The sequence below is a fragment of the Callithrix jacchus genome, chromosome 7 (assembly GCF_049354715.1).
Source record: "Callithrix jacchus isolate 240 chromosome 7, calJac240_pri, whole genome shotgun sequence".
Classification (NCBI taxonomy): Eukaryota; Metazoa; Chordata; class Mammalia; order Primates; family Cebidae; genus Callithrix; species Callithrix jacchus.
In genome coordinates, this window is record NC_133508.1 from 32,338,701 (window position 1) to 32,353,848 (window position 15,148).

The 15,148-nt window shown below is 40.9% G+C and overlaps 1 protein-coding gene across 1 annotated transcript in view; it reads left to right on the forward strand.

Moving 5' to 3' along the window:
* The window catches only part of CCDC7 (coiled-coil domain containing 7), a 467,329-nt gene that overhangs the window by 220,319 nt on the left and 231,862 nt on the right, over window positions 1-15,148 (forward strand). Inside the window, exons 23-24 of the mRNA XM_078329853.1 lie at window positions 11,392-11,502; window positions 12,026-12,136. Of these exons, the coding sequence (XP_078185979.1) occupies window positions 11,392-11,502; window positions 12,026-12,136 (222 nt within the window). The remainder of the gene's footprint in view (window positions 1-11,391; window positions 11,503-12,025; window positions 12,137-15,148) is intronic.

Below are 15,148 nucleotides of genomic sequence, written 5' to 3' on the forward strand. Positions count from 1 at the left end.
AATTGAGAATCTATAACTCCAAGGCCCTACACATAGGTGTACTTGGTTATTGAATGGTAATATAATCTCAAGGAGATTGTCTCTATAGTAACATCAGCAAAGAGGGAAATTGTTTCTTTTTCATTCCCAGACAGATTTTTGGGAGACAGAGGTGCTAAGTATAGAACATTGAGTAGGTTCACAGTTTTCCTTTGCCCTGGCTGAAATGGTTCTAACTGCATCAATTTCTATGAGGACTTGGGTAAGTCAATGGAGTTGCGCAAAGACAATATATCTATACCCACAAGGCATTCATTAGTTGGGACCATGCCAATGAAAGTTTATGTTGGCCCATTGGGACACACATATTTTCTTATCTGGGTAAAGGTCCACTTGATGTTGACCTCAGACCCAAAACCAGACAGCATTATCTATTTGCCTGTCATCTTGGTATCAAGCGTTGTCAAGATCACAGTCATCTTGTCATCACTATTCAAAATGCTCAAGAAATGTACTTCTTTCCCATCTCCCAATTCATTAATTTTCTTAGAAGAGGTCCTTGGGTACTCAATGGGAACATAAGGACCTGGTCTACCCCATATTTTTGTTCACTTTCGAAAGCTAAGGGAATTTGGGGTAAATTTCACCAAGCTCTCTGACTCATTTAAAGATTCACTGGAAGGAGCTGAGTGATAACACTTGTTTTAGTCATATGGACTATTATAATGTGTACTCTAGTAGTATAAACTTTTGAGCACCCCTTGGTTACTACACATCCCTGAGTGCTTTCATGGAGAGCCCATTAGTCTCCTCCTTTGAGATTCCATTGTCAGTAACAAAAGATCTCTTCAAGAAAGGCTTTGCTCAGATTTTCTAGGAATTAGTTCTCAATTGCCATTTTTTCCATTACTCTCTCAGCTGGTAAGTAATTGCTATGCTGGAAGTAGCTGCTATTCCAGCCTAGTAATTTGTCAGTTAACATCTGAATTTTGTGGTGGAGCAACTGACTGGACCTATATCAGTGGGACACAGTGTTGAAAAGGCTAGGATCGGTTAAGTTCAGAATTCTGAGTCAGAACTGTGAAAAGTTTCTTTAAGGATTTTCTCTACCCCACTACCTGACACTATAGGTGGTCTGGGCAGAGGCAGTGACTGAACAATACAGTCATTGTTTGTCACAATACAGTTACTGTCCGAACAATACAGTCAGCCTCTCCCCTCCCCTATAAAGAGGTTTTCAACTTAAGGTGACTGGACTACAAATGTTATATGCCCAAGAGCCTGGTTGGCCAAGGGAAGAGGAGTCGAATTCAAGACTGCAACTACCAATGAGGGGGTGGAAGATGGCTCTGTAGGGCCAACTCAGGATTGCAGCTCCCAGTGAAACTGCAGATGGTGAGTGCATGCCGCATTTCCAGGCAGATCTTTATTACCCACAGACAAGGAGATTCCCAGGTGTAGGAGCTGCACAGGCTGACAGTGTGGCTGTTTGGCCCATGTGGCTGTTTGGGCCGGGGCCACAGTGCAGTGGCACTCTGTACAAAATTCACTGGTTTGGTTGCCCTGTTAAATGGGCAATTGGAGATTTCAGAAGGCAGATTAGCAAATTCATCTGATTAAACAGGACTTAAACAGAAAGCCAGGCTAGGAGATTCCTGGGCAGCAACGTGGTTCCAGCCAGCTCAGTGGGTCACTGCAAGGGAAATCACCCAGATCCCGGTGCCCTTTCAGCAGGCAACTGGAACACCTGCAAGAGAGTCAACCATTCAACTTAAAAGAAAAAAGGACTTTAAGGCAGGGAGCCAGGTGATCAGGCTCAGTGGGTCCCACTCCCACAAAAACAGCAATTGGAAATGGTCGGGGTTGAGAGTTTCATGGCAAGCACAGCTGAACCCAGGATGGTGCAGCTTGGAGGGAAAGGGGTGTCTGCCATTACTGAGGCACTCGACCCCTACAGAGGTACACTGCCATTGCTGATGCAGCCTGCCATTACCGAGGCAACCCGCCATTGCCAAGGCAACCTGCCACAATAGAGAAAGTCCACCACTACAGAGGCGGGCCATCATCACCATGGCAGCTCTAACCACACCCATATAAACAGGACTACAGGGAATTACACACAGCAGAAGGGCGGCGTTCACAGCAGCAGGGCAGAGCCCACAGCAATAGGGCGGAGCCCATGGCAGCTAAGGATAACCACTACAGGCCTCCTTGCTGGGCAGGACAGTGCAAGGGATACTAATAAATAAAGCCCTAACTCCCCGGGATGGAGCACCTGAGGAAAAAAAGGGGCTTTATGAATTCTGCTGCAGCAGACTTAAACGTACCTGCCTAGCAGCCCTGAATGAACAATGGAGCTCACAGCTCAGCACTTGAGCTCCTATAAAGTACAAACTGTCTCCTCAAGTATAAAGTACAAACAATCTCCTCAAGCAGCTCCCTGAACCCTGCATATCCAAAAAGTCACCTCACAAACGACTGATCAGACTGACCTTTGGTGGGCATCATTCAGGGACAAAGATAGCAGCAGAAGAAATTGGTAGCAACCCTTACTCTTCTGGAGCTGCTACACATGTACCCTAGGCAAGCAGGGCCTGGAGTGGACCTCAGTAGTCCTATAGCAGAGGGGCCAGACTGTTAGAAGGAAAACTAAGAAACAGAAATACTTCATCATCAACAATCTGGACGTGCACTCAGAGACCCAATCAGAAAATCAACAACTACTCAGATGACAGGTGGATAATTCCACAAAGATGGGAAGAAACCAGTGCAAAAAGGAGGAAAACACCTGAAACCAGAACACCTGGCCTCCTACAAGGGACCACAACTCTTCACCAGCAAGGGAACAAAGCTGGATGGAGAAAGAGTGTGATGAAATGACAGAATCAGACTTCAGAAGGTGGGTAATGAGAAACTTCCATGAGCTAAAAGAACATGTTCTAACGCAATGCAAAGAAACTAAGAACCTTGAAAAAAAATGGGAGGAAATGATAAAAAGAATGGACAACTTAGAGAGGAATATGAGTGAATTGAAGGAGCTGAAAAACACAACACGAGAACTTCGTGAAGCATGCACAAATTTCAACAGCTGAATTGACCAACCAGAAGAAAGGATGTCAGAAGTCGAAGATCAACTCAATGAAATAAAATGAGAAGCCAAGATTAGAGAAAAAAGCACAAAAACGAATGAACAAAGTCTCCAAGAAATGTGGGACTATGTGAAGAGACCTAATCTACGTTTGATAGGTGTACCTGAATGTGACAAAGAGAATGAATCAAAGCTGGAAAATACTCTTCAGGATATTATCCAGGAAAACTTCCCCAACCTAGCATGGCAGGCCAATATTCAAGTCCAGGAGATACAGAGAACACCACAAAGATATTCCTCAAGAAGAGCAACCCCAAGACACATAATCATCAGATTCACCAGGATTGAAATGAGGAGAAAATGCTAAGGGCAGCCAGAGAGAAAGGTCGGGTCACCCACAAAGGGAAGCCCATCAGACTCACAGCAGATCTCTTGGCAGAAACTCTACAAGCCAGAAGAGTGGGGGCCAATATGCAACATCCTTAAAGAAAAGAACTTTCAACCCAGAATTTCATTTCCAGCCAAACTGAGCTTCATAAGTGAAAGAAAAATAAAATCCTTTGCAAACAAGCAAGTACTCAGAGATTTTGTCACCACCAGACCTGCTTTCCAAGAGCTCCTGAAAGAGGCACTACACATAGAAAGGAACAACCAGTACCAGCCATTCCAAAAACATACCAAATGCTAAAGAGCATCAACAAAATGAAGAATCTGCATCAACGAATGGGCTAAACTGTCAGCTAGCATCAAAATGGCAGTATCAAATTCACACATAACAATATTAACCCTAAATGTAAATGGGCTAAATGCACCAATCAAAAGGAACAGACTGGCAAATTGGATAAAAAGCCAAAACCCATTGGTGTGCTGTATCCAGGAAACCCATCTCACAGGCAAGGATACACAAAGGCTCAAAATAAAGTGATGGAGGAAGACTTACCAAGCAAATGGAGAGCAAAAAAAAAAAAAAAAAAAAAAAAAAAGCAGGAGTTGCAATTTTCATCTCTGATAAAATAGACCTTAAAGCAAGAAAGATCAAAAGAGACAAAGAAGGACATTACATAATGGTAAAAGGATCGATACAAGAAGAGCTAATGATCCTAAATATATATGGACCCAATATAGGAGCACCCAGATATATAAGGCAAGTTCTTAATGACTTACAGAGAGACTTAGACTCCCACACAATAATAGTGGGAGACTTTAACACTCCACTGTCAAATTAGACAGATCAACCAGACAGAAAATTAACAAGGATATCCAGGGCTTGAACTCAGACCTGGAAAGCAAACCTGAGAGACATTTACAGAACTCTCCACCCCAAATCCACAGAATATACAGTCTTCTCAGCACCACACCACACTTACTCTAAAATTGACAATATAATTGGAAGTAAATCACTCCTTAGCAAATGCAAAACAACTGAAAGAACAAACAGTCTCTCAGACCATAGTGCAATCAAGTTAGAACTCAGAATTCAGAAACTAACTCAGAACCGCACAGCTTCATGGAAACTGAGCAATTGGCTCTTGAATGTTGACTGGATAAACCAAGAAATGAAGGTAGAAATAAAGAAGTTCTTCAAAACCAACGAGAACGAAGATACAACATACCAGAATCTCTGGGACACATTTAAAGCAGTCTCTAGAGGAACATATATAGCTATAAGTGCCCATATGAGAAGAGTGGAGAGATCCAAAATTGACACCCTAATGTTGAAATTGAAAGAGCTGGTGGAGCAAGATTAAAAAAACTCAAAACCCAGCAGAAGACAAGAAATAACTAAGATCAGAGCAGAACTGAAGGAGATAGAGACACAAAAAACCCTTTTAAAAAATCAATAAATCCAAGAGATGGTTTTTTTGAAAGGATCACAAAAATAGACAGACCACTAGCCAGATTGATTGAAAAGAAAGGAGAGAATAACCAAATAGATGCAATAAAAAACAATAAAGGGGAAATCACCACAGATTCCACAGAAATTCAAACCATCATCAGAGAACATTACAAACAACTCTATGCACATAAACTAGTAAACCTGGAAGAAATGGATAAATTCCTGGACAGTTGTGTCCTCCCAAGCCTAAACCAGGAGGAAGCTGAAACTATGAATAGACCAATAACAAGGTCTGAAGTAGAGGCAGCAATTAAGAGCCTATCACATACAAAAAGCCCACATCCAGATGGGTTCACAGCTGAATTCTACCAGACACAAAAAGAGGAACTGTTACCATTCCTTCTGATACTATTCCAAATAATCCAAAAGGAGGGAATCCTTCCCAGATCATTTTATGAGACCAACATCATCCTGATACCAAAACCCGGCAGAGACCCAACAAGAAAAGAAAACTTCAGGCCAATATCCATGATGAACATAGATGCAAAAATCTTCAATATAATATTGGCAAGCCGATTGCAACAGCAAATCAAAAAACTTATTCATCATGATCAAGTAGGATTTATCCCAGGGATGCAAGGCTTGTTCAACATACGCAAGTCTATAAATGTAATTCACCACATAAACAGCACCAAAAACAAAAACCACATGATTATCTCAATTGATGCAGAGAAGGCCTTTGACAAAATTCAACAGCCCTTTATGCTAAAAACCCTCAATAAACTCAGTATTGATGGAATGTATCTCAAAATAATAAAAGCTATTTATGACAAACCAACAGCCAATATCATACTGAATGGGCAAAAACTGGAAGCATTCTCTTTGAAATCTGGCACTGGACAAGGATAGTCTCTCTCACCACTCCTATTCAATATAGTACTGGAAGTTTGAGCCAGAGCAATCAGGTAAGAAAAAGAAATAAAGGGTATTCAAATAGGAAAGGAGGAAGCCAAATTCTCTCTATTTGCAGATGACATGATAGTATAATCTGGAAGACCCCATCGTATCAGCCCCAAAACACCTGAAATTGATAAGCAACTTCAGCAAAGTCTCAGGATATAAAATCAATGTGCAAAAATCACAAACATTTTTATACACCAATAACAGACTTAGAGGGTCAAATCAAGAGCGAACTGCCATTCGCTATTGCTACAAAGAGAATAAAATACCTAGGAATACAACTCACAAGGAATGTTAAGGGACCTTTTCAAGGAAAACTACAAACCACTGCTCAACGAAATAAGAGAGGACACAAACAGATGGAGAAACATTCCATGTTCATGGTTAGGAAGAATCAATATTGTGAAAATGGCCATACTGCCCAAAGTAATTTACAGACTCAATGCTATCCCCATCAAGCTACCATTGACTTTCTTCACAGAACTGAAAAAAACCGCCTTGAACTTCATATGGAACCGAAGGAGAGCCTGCATAGCTATGTGAACTCTAAGCAAAAAGAACACAGCGGGAGACATCACACTACCGGACTTCAAACTGTACTACAAGGCTACAGTAATCAAAACAGCATGGTACTGGTACCAAAACAGAGATATAGACCAATGGAACAGAACAGAGGCATCGGACGCAACACAACATATCTACAACCATACAATCTTTGATAAACCTGACAAAAACAAGCAATGGGGAAAGGAGTCCCTGTTTAATAAATGGTGTTGGGAAAACTGGCTAGCCATGTGCAGAAAGCAGAAACTGGTCCCCTTCCTGACACCTTACACTAAAATTAACTCCAGATGGATTAAAGACTTAAACATAAGACCTAACACCATAAAAACCCTAGAAGAAAATCTACGCAAAACCATTCAGGACATAGGAGTAGGCAAGGACTTCATGACCAAAACACCAAAAGCATTGGCAGCAAAAGCCAAAATAGACAAATGGGACCTAATCAAACTCCACAGCATCTGCACATCAAAAGAAACAGTCACTAGAGTGAATCGGCAACCAACAGAATGGGAAAAAATTTTTGCAGTTTACCCATCTGACAAAGGGCTGATATCCAGAATTTACAAATAACTCAGATTTACAAGAAAAAAACAAACAAGCCCATTCAAAAATGGGCAAAGGATATGAACAGACACTTTACAAAAGAAGACATACATGAGGCCAACAAACATATGACAAAATGTTCATCATCGCTGGTCATCAGAGAAATGCAAATCAAAACTACATTGAGATACCATCTCATGCCAGTTAGAATGGTGATCATTAACAAATCTGGAGACAACAGATGCTGGAGGGGATGTGGAGAAATAGGAACACTTTTCCACTGCTGGTGGGAGTGTAAATTAGTTCAACCATTGTGGAAGACAGTGTGGTAATTCCTCAAGGACCTAGAAATAGAAATTCCATTTGACCCAGCAATCCTATTATATAGGTTGGGGCAAATGGTTAAAGGTGGTAATCTATCTTAGGGAGGGGAAGGGCATCACGGGATGCATGATCAGGGTCATCTATTACAAACAGGCAGGATCATAAGGGTGGGGGTTATCGGTTGCAAGTAGAGGTGAGGGTGCAGTAAATTACATAGTTACAGGGGAGGGGTTCTTGAGAAACACAGTGTCCAGGGGGGTTTTCCCAAGGCTGAGCAGGAACAATGGTTGAAGGTTGCAGGGGAAGAGCAATTAGTTGATGCAGGAACAAGTTGTTTCACTTCTCTTTGTGGCCATCTGGTTACTCCAGACTTTATGGCTCCTGGGGACCATCCAGAGGTGTACATGTGGGTCACCAAGGCTATAATGGCCAGGCTTGGCCTGACAGGGGGTTCCCTTTGTTAAGTGATTTGCCCTGTGTTTCATGTTGACCTTGGATAATCTGATGACTGTGTCTTAGGGATGATCATCTTATGTAGTATCTTACAGGGGTTCTCTGAATTTTCAGATTTTGAATGTTGACCTCTCTAGCAAGGTTGGAGAAATTTTCATGGACAGTATCTTTAAATATGTTTTTCAAGTTGTTTGCTCTCTCTCCCTTTCTTTCAGGGACTCCAGTGAGTCTGTTTATATAATCCCACAGTTGGTCATTTTACATAATCCCACATTTTTAGAGGTTTTAAATTTTTAAAAATTATTTTCCCTTTATTTTTGTTTGATTGGCTTAATTGTAAGAACCAGTCTTCAAGCTCTGAGATTCTTCTCCTAGCTTGGTTTATTCTACTGTTAATACTTCTGATTCTGTTATAAAATTCTTGTAGTGAATTTTTCAGCTCTATCAGATCAATTTGTTTCTTTCTTAAAATGACTATTTTGCTTTTCATCTCTTGAGATAGTCTTACCGGATTACTTAGATTCCTTGGATTAGATTTAAACCATCTTCTCAGTCTCAGTGATCCTCATTGCCATCCAGATTTTGAATTCTTTGTCATTTCAGCCATTTGATTCTGGTTAAGAACCATTGCTGGGGAGCTAGTGTGGTTGTTTGGAGATAAAAAGACCCTCTGGGTTATAGAGTTGCCAGAGTTCTTGCACTGGTTCTTTCTTACCTGTTTTGGCGGCTATTTCTTTTAACTGTGGTATATTTTTAGTATAGTCAATTGATTTCTGAATGTTTTCAGAGCACGGAGGCTTTGTGTAGGGGCTTTATTTGTAGCTGAATTCTTGCTCTTGTTTTCATAGGGAAGTATGTTAACAAAGTATTTTTATTGTTGTAGTTTTGAGTACAAACAAATAGAGGACACTTATGCATAATGGCTAGTAAATAGGCTCTTACTGAGGCCTGTGTCTCCTCTGCATTTCCTTGTGTTTGCAACGATGCTCCTTCTCAGTGCTCTGAGAGTGTGGGCACCTCTTTCACTTCAATGCCAGCCACAGGTCTTGGCTTGGCGTTCCCAGGTGCACTGCAGTCCTGGGGAAAACTCTGGCTTTTTGTTCTTTCCCCAGTTTGGGGCAGCAGGACTTGGCAGGGCCAATAGCATAGGCCCTGTCACTTGTCTTTTGGAGCTCCACTTTAAAGGCAGAGCACTGCCAGTCAGAACAATCAGCCAATGGTGAGGCGGCTGTATGAGGGGGCCCAAGCCAGGAAGCCCTGCCTGGTGAAGAGCCGGAGGAGTGGGGGCTCACTGGGAAGACAGTCTGGTCTTTTCTCTGTAGGTCAGCCATGGTGTGCCAGAGGCTCAAGTAAAGAACTCAGGCTCTTTTTTCTTCCCCAGCTTGTCGATAGCAAGGGTGAGTACTGCTGCAGTAGCAATGGCAGAGGGGCTGATTCCCAGTTACCTCTGGGAATTCCACCCCAGAGAAACACAGAGCTGCCACAGACTGAAGAGATCAGGCAGAAGTAAGGTGGCTGCTCTGAGGGTTGAGGCCAGGAGGCTCTGCCCAGTGAGGAATAGCAGGAGCTAGGACCTGCATGAAAAATAGTCTGGCTGGTTTTTTTTGTATGGCAGGTGTGGCATGCTGAAGACCTAAAATAGTCCTTGAGCTCTATATTGTCTCTTTAGCCTCAGAGCATGGGGACTGGGGAGACTGTGGCAGTGGCAAAAGCTGTGAGCCTGTTGTGTTATCTCTGGAAGCTCTACCCCAGAGAAATGCAGAGCTGCAGCCAGTGGAAGTGCTCAGGTTGGGGATAGGGGGATGGTTATGCTGGGGACGTAGGCTGGTGGGCTTTGCCTGGTAAGGTGTCCCAGAGGGGAAGCCTGCAGTCTGCCTACTCCTCAATATCCTAGATGGGGCCCTTATTTCGGGGGCACATGGAAGATCCCTGGTTCCCTGGTTGGCAGAGCTATGGCAGATGGTCCCAGGGTGCTCAGGAATACAAAGCCCTTGGAGCTCCACATGGACCTGAACAGCGGCTCTGCTGAGACTCCATGAAGCTTTCTGTGTCATTCTGGGGGCCCCACGAAGTAGGGTTGGGCAGCATCTCTTGTGCCTAGGTTTGCAAATGTTCATGGCATAGGTGTGTGTCCCCAGGGGCCCTCACACACTCACTTTTTTCTTTCCCATGGTAGGGAGGCTTCCTTGGCTCTGTGCCAATCCCAGGCAGGCAGTTGTCCTGCCTCACTCCTCTCATTGTTGATGAATCCCAGTGTGGCCTCCTGGATGATCCAATTGAAGAGCCACTTGCCACTTATAAGTTTATAAGTTTACTTGCCACTCCGTCTCCTCTCCTGTGAAAGCAGTGCACACTGGCTGCTTCTGGTCACCCATCTTGGTATTAAAATCTAGATTGTATTATGGTTCCAAAATTATTTTAGAATTGCTTAGCACATACTTCTAGAAAAACAAACCTACTGAAAATATTTTGTGATGTGCGTACAGTCTCTTCTTCATGCACTTGCCTATGTATTAGGGCATGTGTTAAATATTGTACTGATGATTTACCTGTATGAGTTCTTTTTTCCCTTTTATGGGTTCACTAAGTTTGCTTTTAGTTTTAGTTTCTTCTTATCCTTTGTGATTTTATTTTTATTGAAAAATATGGAACCTGAAACTGATTCTAAAAGTAAAAAATATACTAGGTATACTTAGAGAAGTTCCATTCCTTCCCTTTCCATCTTGGAGGTAATCAACGGTATTGTATTCTTATATCTCACCTGTTTCATTTTGTAAAGCTAAGTATCTTTCTAATTTCCTTTCTTTTTTTTCTTATTTATCCTTCTTCCTTATTTAAAGGTGGCATACACATTTTCCCTTTTTCAGATTTTTTTTTGTTTTTACTTAGCATTATCTCCTGGAAATACTTCCAGGTCAGTTTACAGAGATTTTTTTTCAATTGCTTTTACAGCTCTATGTATAGCTGTTTGTACCATATTATTAACCATAATTTTCATTATACTAGAGTTTATAGCAAGCTTGTCCAACCTACCTTATTTTTGTTGTTGTTATGGTTCTGCTTTGTTTCGTTTTAGGCTTTTAGCAACCTAAAGCCATGGTTTTTAGTTTCTGTCTCTAGTGATAAGTGGAAAAGAGGAATGATGAAGGGCCTTTACTGGCCCAACCAGAAACAGGAACTAAGAATCCATGACTGTATTCTCCCCTTGGACACCCCTAGAACTTTATAGTATATACATTGGCTTATTCAACCAATATCCAATGCTTGAACATTTATGTGGTTTTGAGTATTTTGTAATTACAAATAATGCCATAATGATAAACTTGTATATGTGCATTTTTATTGTTTTGTTTATGACATCTGAATGATCTATACAGTCTAAATACCCTAAGATAAATATAGTTTAATTATATATGATTCCTAGAAATGTTTATAAAATGACAAAGCATCAACATACAGCCATTAAAATTCTTTTCAGCATTTTCTCATCAAATCTATCATTGTTATAATTTAGTTATAATTTTGTAGAAGTGAAGAGAATGCTCATGTAAATGTTTTATAAATTTGAAATATAGAAATTTCACAATAGATCCATTTTTTAATTTAGTGGAGTAAATGTATTAACTGTATATTCTTTATGTAGCTCATAATGAAGTAACAAATGAAGGGCTTGTATTTGAGCATCAAGAATCAATGTCAAAAACTAAATTGCAAGTAAAGCAACAAGAAAATTCTGAAGAGCAACAACTCACCAGTAAGTATAAGAATTACACATAACTTTAAATTATTTTAAATAAGTCACAGCAAAGATATTTTTCTTCAGTTTATGAATCTGTTTTTTATTATATATTTTATAGAAATTTTACCTTGAATCTAAACTGTGAATACCATAAGATAACTAGTGAAAAAGAGCTAGAGTATTCATTACTTTTGGTTAGTTTTTCTGCTTATAACAGATAGCCATGGTCATGTGCTCAGTATTCACCAAGGACAATAAGAGGCCAGTAATTGTCTTTCAAAAAGTGTGTACCTTTTATCCAACTCTAGACAGGTCCAAAAGCCCAATTTATTCCACTGACCTGTTCGGTAAACTTCTTCAATCAGTGAACAGAAAGTTTGCTGAGACTTGTAACTCAAATGTAGATCAAAGGGGCCAATTTATTCATAACTTTACAAAAATGAGAGAAAAATGTCACTGCATATTGTAAATTTTAAATCTATGGCTTTCATATAGATTTATTTTTAATTTAGTGAACTAAACACATCTCTTTCTGTAGCTCATGATAAAGAACCAGATGAAAATCTTTTACTCAGGCATCAAGACTCTGTGTCAAAATCAGAAATGCAAGTGAAGGAACAAAGAACTCTCAAAGGGCAAAGAATTACTAGTAAGTATAAAGAGTAAAGTTAACTTTAAATTATTTAAAAGTAAGTTCATCAGAAGGTATTTTTGCTTTGGTTCACAAATTTTTACACTTTGACTAAAATGTGAATTTATTCTCTTAAATTATTAGAGAAGAAAGGGAAAGATACTGATATGGTTTGGTTGATATTTCTGGCCCTAAGATTATTTCCTGACCGCAGGACACACAGTACCCCCTAAGGCTTTATAACAAATGTATACTTGTCTTTTCAATGTTAAGTGTCGTTCAGCCAACTCAAAAGTAATTATGGGCCCAACAACTTAATGGGCACCTCTGACCTGTGACCTTCTGCCATAGGCACCAATCAGCAAAGATAGTCCTAAGATCTGTAACTCAGAACAGCAAATGGGGATCATAAGAACCTAGGGGAAGATAACCTAGGATACCTATTTAAGGGCCTCTAGGGCATCCTTTTGGTCATGGCTCCACTGAAATGAAACAGACTTTCTGGTAACCCCATAGATGAATTAATGTCATCAACGATCTCATGGAGGGAAAATGAGAATGTATTTATCCAAACAATTTCATTAACTGCTGGACTTTTTTTTTTTTTTTTTTGAGACAGGGTCTCACTGTCTTGTCCAGACTGAAGTGCTCTGTCTCCCATGCTCAAGCCTCAGCCTCCTAAGTAGCTGAGATTGCAGGCATGTGACACTACACTTGGCTAATTTTTGTATTTTTAGTAGAGATGGGGTTTCAACATGTTGGTCATGCTGATCTCAAACTCCTGACCTCAAATAATCCATCCCAAAGTGCTGGGATTGCATGCGCGAGCCATTGTCCCCACCCTGGGCTTGTTTTTGTTAGACTAGAAAGGGTCAAAGCGTGGTGGTCTCTTCTGGAATGAGATGTCTCCCCTTAGAAATCAATCACAAACATTTTCATCTGGATACTAGGTAACTGTATCTTGTCTGAACTAATTGCCCTGCTAAGAGGCACTGGTGGGTCATTAGAGCATCGAGTCCTTTTGGGTGATGTCGTTGCTTGAGTCCACTTAAACGATATAATCAATATAATGAAAGGCTAGTCCTCCCCTTGGGACCAGTTTATTTAGAGGTCATTATGCATTGATGACAGTTTTAGAGCAGTTTGGTAGCCTTGTGGAAGGATATCAGTTATGTTTTCAAACTTATTCTATATAAAATTAAACTGAACATCTAAGTGAAAAAAAGATGTGGAAAGGCATTTGAGATGTCAGTTGTTGCAAACCAAGTTCCCTCAGTTTGGAAAATACCCTGAATGACAACTATAGACTCATGTGTCTTTGGTGCCCAGAGCTGTAATATGGCATTGGACTAGCAAAATCAATTGAGTCATTATGCACCTGAGGCCATGTACAAGATCTACTTAGTTATTGAATGGAGAAAGAGTCTCATGGAGAACTTTTGCTTCATTAAGCTCAACAAACAACAACAGCCATTTCTTTTTTATCCTAGGAAGCTATTTTGGAAAACAAAGGTGCTAGGTGCTATTAATCTGGATATTTACACTCTTCCACATGCCCCACTAAAATGACCTTAAATGCCGAAGTTCCCATCAGGGATTGGGATGAATGCAAGTGGGGATTCACATAGAAAATACATTTATACCAACAATACATTTGGTGGGGGAGGGGAATAAAATAGAGTTTTGTAGTTGTCCGAAAGGATATTCTCATGGTAGTGTTTGACCAAGGGTCCTATTGGTGGTGATCTCAGATGCAAATCCAGAGAGCATTACTTCTTTTCCCCAGAAGTTGTGGGGATCACAGCCACCTGTGCACCAGTATCTGAATGGCCCTAGAAATGCAGTTTCCTCCCACCTTCCCTTTAAATTCTAACCTTACCATACATTCTCAGATTGCCGCTGGTGATATAGGGATCTTGGCTTAACTCTTAATTTTTATTTTTGAAAGCACGAAGTTTGAGCAGAAGTAGTGGAGGGTTCTCTGACTTATTTCAATATCACTGGGAGGTGCAGAGGGAAGAGTACTTTTATTATTCATGGGGGTCATCACAGTCTGGATTTAGTGGGGCTGTGTTTTGGGACCCATGGCCCACTACCTGGCCAGGAAATCCTTGGTGAAAAGTCCATCAGTATCCTACTTCAGACTCCATCGTTGATTAACTAGACTCAGATATTTCTTGGGGAGAGCCCTTAACTAGATCATCCAGGAATAGGTGACAAATTACCATTTTTAGGTCATCCTGCTCACCGGTCACACATTGCTATCTTGGTGGTAGATGTTTTTTCTGTGCCCAGAAATTTGTCAGTTAAGATCTGGATTGTGCCACAAATTAATCAACATTACCTTATAAGGAAGTTTAATTTGAGCTAGGTAACTAGTGGAGGTGGCTATGAAATGAAACTAGAGATCTGAGTCTGGCCGAATCTTGTCATTACTGTCCTCACTCCATTAGTGACCTTAGAGACAGCAGAGTGGCTCAAGGGGCCATTATAGCCTTTGTAGTTGATGGCTCAAACATGTTTTTCAGTAGCAGGGAGCTCAGCATGGGTGGCAATCCTGTGAGAGCCAAAAATTATGCCCAACTGAGGAGGGAGAGGGTTTCAGATGTTTACATCATTGGTCCCCCTTCCTCCACTTCCTTAGGCAATATGGGCCCTGTCAAGGCTCTCTGAAGGAGGCATTCTGTAGTGATAAGCCCCACAATATGCCCCTCTCACTCGCCAAGTTAAACAAGATTATCCCCTTTATTGTGAAGGCACACACTACCCACATCCCTTAGTTGCTGGGCAAAATGATCACCAGGACACTACATTGTTTTCATGAAAGCATGAGTCTCAATAACTGACTGCATTGCAGGCTGTCCACCAGTTTTACGGGAATGTCTATGGCTAAGAATAGTTACTAGGTACAACTCGGTGTGCAGTCTCTCCAACTTTTTTGAGCTTATTAACTTAGGACCATGAGCAATAACCACAAAATTGCTTCCCTAGCTTTCTCAGAGTCCATCTGCTGGATGTTTTCATTTGACT